The 8141-nt window shown below is 42.4% G+C and overlaps 1 protein-coding gene across 1 annotated transcript in view; it reads right to left on the reverse strand.

The window, feature by feature from the left end:
• Positions 1–8141, reverse strand: part of LOC311143421 (glypican-6-like) — a gene marked incomplete at both ends in the record, with an annotated part of 66497 nt that overhangs the window by 23265 nt on the left and 35091 nt on the right. The window contains 3 exons of the mRNA XM_084179241.1: positions 2537–2566; positions 3977–4123; positions 7078–7208. Of these exons, the coding sequence (XP_084035367.1) occupies positions 2537–2566; positions 3977–4123; positions 7078–7208 (308 nt within the window). The remainder of the gene's footprint in view (positions 1–2536; positions 2567–3976; positions 4124–7077; positions 7209–8141) is intronic.

Genomic DNA, 8141 nt, shown 5'->3' on the forward strand with positions numbered 1-8141 from the left:
TCCCTTAGGACGTTCAAAGATTCATTCCTCTCGCAGGACTGTGATGGCGGATGGTGACAGGATGTCAGGCAATTAAGCAGTCATGGCTCATGGAGCTGGAGCCTGGAGGTGGACCGGCTCCTCAGGGCTTCCCCATAAGCACTGCAACGCAGCCAGACGACGACAGACACTTCCTGAGTTCCTGCCATCCCTGGCTCAGATCACATCCTTTGACTAGCTAATTCAGCGCTGAAGTCAGACACTAACTCCAAATCAAAGGACTACTTAGCTTTGGAAACATGCAACATCACTGGGAGTGTCACTGATAATTATGATGTTAGGGAAGTTAAAGGAAGACAGTGAGTGGGACGACAAAGTGGTGGAAGTGAAAGACCAGGCCTCCCACAGGGTATCAGACACCTCTGACAGTGAATAAACAGATGGGAACAGTGACATTGATAACTGCTGCAGCTGTGGGGACTGCAGCTACTGTATGAGAGACCACAGGATACGGGTTAATAACTGGCAGTTACCTGGCAGCTGGCGGAAGGCTGCTTCAATGAGGGAAATACATGTTTAAGGTATCTGGATGAGCAGACCCCCACAATCCCAAGCCTAATGCAAACTGCAGCAACCTACTGCCTTGGAGATAGCGGTTCATAAATGAATTTAGGGCTATCACATTTATAAAGGCCGCTTCTGGATTAATATTTAAGTTGTCTGACTATTGATGGCTAAAGTTAAAGACTGATAAGGTTACAGTACCATGCACTGAGCCAATATGTCTGCACTCTCTGTTTTCCCAAAGCCTTTAACTTACAGTATATCCTTACTGTTTTTACATTGCTTATTAAAGCCTATAACTAATAACTATATAACCTATAACTCACAGACACAATTATTGTTGTATTCAGGAATAGATACTTCAGAAGAAAATTCCTTCTCTGTGGGCAGTGTGATTATTTTAAGATAATGTCCAGCTTCCCATTACATCCTAATGATGGGCTTTGCACAAAGAAATGCATACCAGTGTGTCTGTTTAAAGTAACTGCCCAGTGTTTCCAGATTTCTATTAAATATGACCTTTATTATTTACAATATGACTGAAATAGTTTTCCTTCCAAAAAAGTATAATTAAGTATGTTAAAAAGCGGCTTTTCTCTGTTGGAATGGTGTAGGTGTACCCCAACAACAGAATGGTATGGGCGTATACCAGTCGTTAAAAATATTCATGCAAGTAGACCACTGATTGGCAAGCTCATCCTACTTTAGACCGCTGACTGGCCAGCTCATCCTCCTCAGGGAGATGACATCATGTTCTATTAGGAAATAGCCAAGCATTTTTTTAATTGTCTGTTTGAGATACAAGTTTGAGTTAGGGTTTTGGAAGTATATTTTCTCAAATTTATGCTTTGGCCACAAATATGAGTATAGGACGAGTCAACAACATTATTTAGATATGAGTTAACAGAATATGAACTTTTTAAAGTGAGACTTTCACTGGGCAGTTACTTTAACATTCAGCCTCTCGCCACCACCACAACAGTTCACAGCTTTATTATTGAAAGAACTCTATGGTATCATGAAACTGAGAGAGGACGGCTGTCTCTGGAAAGCTACAGTACTCTAGCAACTTTTTATGGAGCCAGTAGAAACTGACTGTGAACCAACCAGCACAGCAGATAACTAGACATCCCCTGACTACAGTGCATGTGGATGCTCATAATGGAGACCCTCATCAGGTGTCCTTGTCTAGCCGTCACATGTCCATAATCAACCTCTGTCACTCAACTCAACATCTAGACGGAATCTCCAAGCGGGCTAATTGCCCAGTTATTCATGAGGCAGTCTGGAGGCCTCATTTCACTCTGTCTGCCATTTGAGCAGCCGCCCAGACACCACCACCAACACCCCTCTCAGAGTTCTCCTCTGCCAAGCTCTGATGGAGTAGGTCACCTGGGCTCCTCCAGGAGTTGACTCCATTAGCTAAGGCAATGTGAGGTCTCTGATGTGTCTGTATAGATATAGTGGGTGAGGGAGGAAAAACATGGGCCGGCCTCTAGGGAAGAGTCCTCACTACCTGAAGGAACCGCAGCTCCTTCAACTCCCTCGTCTACAGCACCGGTCTTGGTGGTACACCTGACTACTAATACAATGTTTAACAGCCAATGTTGTTACGGAAGACCATAAAACACAGAGGCCATGATCAAGGTCTCAACAGCTCCACAAATACATTACTTTATAAATCAAACACAGACTACTCCGTAATAACATAAAAAGGTTATTTGAAAGTTGACTCTTTTGGGAGTAGCATCTGAAACAGTGGCTGAGATGGAATATATATCAGGTATACCGTTGGGCTTTTGATGTCACTGTACTTGTTTAGAACAGTAGTTGCCAGGTAATATACAACCCTACCTCGTCTATGGCAACTACGAGGCTGTAATTCTTCTTTTTCAGTGACAAAACATTAGGGATTATGGCATAGGAGACAAGATGTGACAAAAGGGCCCCACACAAAATGATTTAGGTTAAGAGTAGAATTCATAAAGCTTACACTGTGTTGCATTGCACTCCAGACAGTCCTCTGGTAGGCAGCATAGCAATGGGAAAGAGAAGCATTTTAATTAAATAAAGTGAGACAGCGGAGGAGGAAAGAGGGAGGAGGTACACACAGAAATTACATCCAAATGCGTACATCCAAAGACATCAGAGTCCTTCAAAAAGAGTTAAGAGGAGGAACAAAGTTATGGAAATCATAATTACTATTCATTAATGAAATAAATGGAAGAAAATGTATATTTTCTTATAATGAGATTCTGGCTTTAGCCCGAAGCCATGCAGAACATTATTTTATCAATCTATTTAAGGATATTATTTTCCTGAGATGCAAAACAATGTATTGACTTTCAATTGAGAAAGAAGGTACTGTATGTGGTTGGATATTGTTACACTTGCAGCTACAAATATTATACAGGTGTAGGATCTTAATTTTATCACCCTGTTGTTGCAGGAAATGCAAACGTTTAGTGTATTCAAGGTTTAAAAAGGCTTTTAAAGTTTGTAATTTCCTTTAAAAGATGTCAGAGTTGATTTGCCATAACTAAAAATCTATCAACCCTTACAAAAATTTCCATTAATTATAATCCACACAATAATTCACATTTCCTGTTGACTGCAGGATAGTTTTTCTGCTGTGAGAAACTGGTCAAACAAGATCCTACAACTGTACAAAAACAAATATTGAATAAATAAACACATTTTGAAAACATTCAAAATGAAGTGTTTGAGGATTATTGAGAGAAACATATTTAACCTTTAAGATTTTTGGTCTCCTACAAAAATAGCACTGCATGATAGTGACAGACTTTTCAAATCGGTCAATTTGACAAGCCTTAACTCCTGGCTCTCACATTACCCTCTGCATGCAGAGAGAGCGAGCGAGAGAGGGGGGGGGGGGGGGGGGGGAATGTAGTAAGGATAAACCATGATGAGAAATGTCCCTCACCTGAATTGGACTGTAAGCTATATGTTGACCTCTACCCTTAGCAAAACATCAAGTTAGGTGTCACTGTCAAGGTTGTATGAGATGAAAATCAGAAAAACAAGATCTAATGAAACAAAACAAAGCTAATCTGATCGAAAAGCAAAGGTTTACTTTATACAGCAAACACCTGACTTTGTCAATCTCACAAATAGCATTAATCTTTTCTTTCTTATTTGTAAGGTACACATAGACAGGAAGGGCACGGGATGCTGCACACTTCTCTTTGCCCTCCCGGGGTAAAGCTGATGATTTGTTAACAAACACGGATCGATAAAGAGAGAGAGAGTGAGGCCTGAACGGAGGACGAGCACAAATAATTAATTTCCGGCTCCGGGGGCCCTACCATGGCAAATCACCAGCTTTAATCAACAGTGTCAAGGCAGAAAGACAAATGATGTTTACTCTGAGGCAGTGGTCCTGTGGGCTGTGTGTGTCTCTGCTTTTCCTTACCAGTCTGTCCAGGCTGGTGCCAGCTGCAGTGGTGGGCCGCTCCTCTGGGCTGTAGGGCCTGAAGCGGGCGTTGAACACATCCGAGACGCCCCGGGTAGACCTGCCGCCCATTCCTGAGGGCTTTGGTTGGCCGCAGCCTTGAAAAACCTGCAATTACACAGAGAAGGACATCCAACTGTTGGACTGCGAGAGGAGCTAGAATTACTTGGGATGTGGAAAAGAGGGAAAACACAATGTTTTGTTAAGGCCTTGTGGATCCTACAGCCCTCATATTACCAACATGACAGTGCTCAAAGTTCTATTGATCTAACCAGAGCCGACAGGTTTTTCAACTGGTGCAAGACCAGCCTTATATAATATCATGGAGTTAACTTTTTAATGGATTATGGGAAATTCACCACATATACTTTAAAGATAAACAAAGCTGCATCTGCCTCGTGAGAAAGCCAACAGAGCATTTAGCCTTGAACGAGAGCAAGCACCCAACATTGTGTAGGCTGAAGAATCTCCTCACAACCACTTCAGTTTTTTCTTGCAATGACTACAATTTTGTGGGCAAAGTAAAATGCAGTAAAATACTGGAAACACATTAACTACTGTTAGTTGATCTAAGATTATCTGACCAAAGGGAAACATGTAATTCAAATACAAAGACCTAACATTTGATATAATTAGAATGGGTCGCAATAGACACCTAAAACATTATCCAGTTGGTTTTCAAATATAAACTGTATGTGACACAGAATACAGATGTGCCCTACTGCCCTTGTTCTCTACTCCCACATTAAGTCTGTAATGCCATAAACTTTTAATTAGTGTGTTATTGGACTCTATCCAGCAAACCGGGAAGATTCCCAGAACATTAGCTAAGATTCCCATTAAAGTTCAAATAATGTTTTTTATGAAATATCCTTTGAATGTTCTAACATTCACTAAAATGTTGTGTTCAACATCTGTAACAACCACCACAGAACATTCCTCAAAATGTCTCATTAGGTTTCCAGGTAATGTAATTAGACAATGTACCAGTAATGCGAACCAAAATTGTTGGTTCTGTGAAAGTTCCCAAGACATTTGTTAAGTTACGGCAAATGAGGGCCTCCCGAGTGGCACAGCGGTCTAAGACCTGGGTTCGATCCCAGGCTGTATCACAACCGGCCGTGATCGGGAGTCTCATGGGGCGGTGCACAATTGGCCCAGCGTCGCCCGGGTTAGGGGAGGGTTTGGCTGGGGACACTTTACTTGGCTCATCGCACTCTGGCGGGCCTGCAGCCTGCAGGCTGACTTCAGTTGTCAGTTTAACGGTGTTTCCTCCGACACATTGGTGCGGTTGGCTTCTGGGTTAAGCGTGCGGTTGTTAAGAAGCGCGGTTTGGCGGGTCATGTTTCGGAGGACGCATAACTCAACCTTCGCCTCCCGAGCCCATTGGGGAGTTGCAGCGATGAGACAAGAGGGGTAAAATATAAAAAATATTACAGCAAATGTTCTAATAACATACAAACTGTCCAGTCGTGCTGATGATTATACAATGTTTGTATAAAACATTCACCTGATGTTTGCATTACTGGTACATTGTGTTATTACATTACCTGGAAACCTAATGATAACTTTTGGGGAATCCAGTCAGAAATGCAGAATTTAGACTAACTGTAATAAATATAACATTGTGTAAAAATTGACTGTTAAACTTTAAAAAACGCACCCGATATAATTCCTACTTTGAGACGCTTGATATGGTCCGCCTGTCTTATTTTTCATGATCTGAAAAGCAAAAGTGATCCTAGACGGCCACTCATAGTCTTGGATACCTTGTAAATAGGGGCCCAGAAGTACGCAGCATATAAATAGGATGGGTGAAGTGATGGTGAATAACCCAGTTACCAATATTTCCCTGGCTTAGTTATGTCTAAAATATGGTGGTGTTCGTATGATTAAATGCTCCTCAAATGTCCTATGCCATATGTCTATATCACCTACAATACAGTCCTCAAATGTGAATTTCCATTAAATCTGCAGAGAAACATAATGGGGATGTATTCCAATTTGCTTTAGGGAGCTACAGATTTGCATGCTGAAAATGTTTTGGTAATATTAGGTCAAACTTAATTATAAAGTGGGTGGTTCGAGCCCTGAATGCTGATTGGCTGAAAGCGTATACCACGGGTATGACAAAACATTTATTTTTACTGCTCTAATTACGTTGGTAACCAGTTTATAAGAGCAATAAGGCACCTCGGGGGTTTGTAGTATATTGCCAATATACCACGGCTAAGGGCTGTATCCAGGCACTCCGCGTTGTGTCGTGTTAAGAACAGCCCTTAGCTGTGGTATATTGCCCTATACCACACCCCCTTGGGCCTTATTGCTTAAATATAACATTTTCTAAATGTTCTTGAAATTGAATATTATGTTAAACCTAAAACAAACATGCTATGAAAGTCATAAAAACTGACTTATTTGGAAATTGTGAAACATTGTGGGAATGTTCTGTGCAACCTATGTAAATATCACAAGAATATTCTTGCAACATACCCAGACAACTCCCATACCTTAAATGTTATGAGAACCTTTAAAGAACTTAGACCAGGTGTTCTGTCAACATTCTTACAACATTATAGGAATGACCTGTGCAACCTAACTTAAAACATTGTATGAATGTCATCACAACTGAGCATATTTTGTGTTTTGGAAACCTATCTCTTGTAATGTTCCTGCACTGTTCCCACAACCTAATTATGTACATTTTCTGGTAACCTTTAAATAACTCAGAAAGGCTGTTCTGTCAACATTCTTACAACATCAAAGGAATGTTTTGTGCACCCACATTGATACAAACATTATCTGAATGTCAGCACAACTGGACAGTTTTAGTGTTATGGTAACATATCTCATTCTGTAAATTCTTTAAAGAACAGATTAAAGATTAAATGTGTTCTAGGAACATTCTTGCAACATCAGGCAAATGTTTTATACAATCATCAGCACAACTGGACAGTTTCTGTTTTATGATAACATTTGCCTAAAGAAGGTTCTCTGAGCTTTCACAGGGAAGTCACCTTGTTTGCTTTTGGGAACCAGTTTGACTAATTTGGTTGACATACCCTGTAGGAGACCTGGACGCTGTTATCTTGCATATTCATGATGGCCTCCGAAATCTTGACATCAATGGGTTCCATGACAGACTCAATGTTGAAGGGTCCCTCCAGCCTCTGTGCCACCAGCAACATGGCATCTGTCGAGAGAGAGAGAGACAGAGAGAGAGAGAGAGAGAGAGACAGAGCGCGCACGAGAGAGAGAGGAGACAGAGAGAGAGAGAGACAGACACAGAGCGCGCACGAGAGAGAGGAGGAGACAGAGAGAGAGAGAGACAGACACAGAGAGAGAGAGAGAGAGAGAGAGAGAGAGAGACAGACACAGAGAGAGAGAGAGAGAGAGAGAGACACAGAGCGCGCACGAGAGAGAGAGGAGACAGAGAGAGAGAGAGACACAGAGCGCGCACGAGAGAGAGAGGAGACAGAGAGAGAGAGACAGACACAGAGAGAGAGAGAGAGAGAGAGAGAGAGAGAGAGCGCGCACGAGAGAGAGAGAGAGAGACAGAGAGAGAGAGAGAGACAGAGAGAGAGAGAGAGAGAGACAGACACAGAGCGCGCACGAGAGAGAGAGAGGAGACAGAGAGAGAGAGAGAGAGAGACAGACACAGAGCGCGCACGAGAGAGAGAGAGGAGACAGAGAGAGAGAGAGAGAGAGAGAGAGACAGAGAGAGAGAGAGAGAGAGAGAGAGAGAGAGAGAGAGACACAGCGCGCGCACAAGAGAGAGAGAGGAGACAGAGAGAGAGAGAGAGAGAGAGACAGAGAGAGAGAGAGAGAGAGAGACAGACACAGAGCGCCCACGAGAGAGAGGAGACAGAGAGAGAGAGAGAGAGAGAGAGAGAGAGAGAGACAGACACAGAGCGCGCACGAGAGAGAGAGAGGAGACAGAGAGAGAGAGAGAGAGAGAGAGAGAGAGAGAGAGAGAGAGAGAGAGAGAGAGAGAGAGAGAGAGAGAGAGAGAGAGAGAGAGAGAGAGAGAGAGAGAGAGAGAGAGAAAGAGAGAGAGAGAGAGGAATTTAGCCACAATGACTGCCAAAGGCTTGGCTTGGAAGACTTATGAGTGTCCAGAGAAAGC

The sequence above is a fragment of the Coregonus lavaretus genome (assembly GCF_964263955.1).
Source record: "Coregonus lavaretus genome assembly, chromosome: 16".
Taxonomy (NCBI): Eukaryota; Metazoa; Chordata; class Actinopteri; order Salmoniformes; family Salmonidae; genus Coregonus; species Coregonus lavaretus.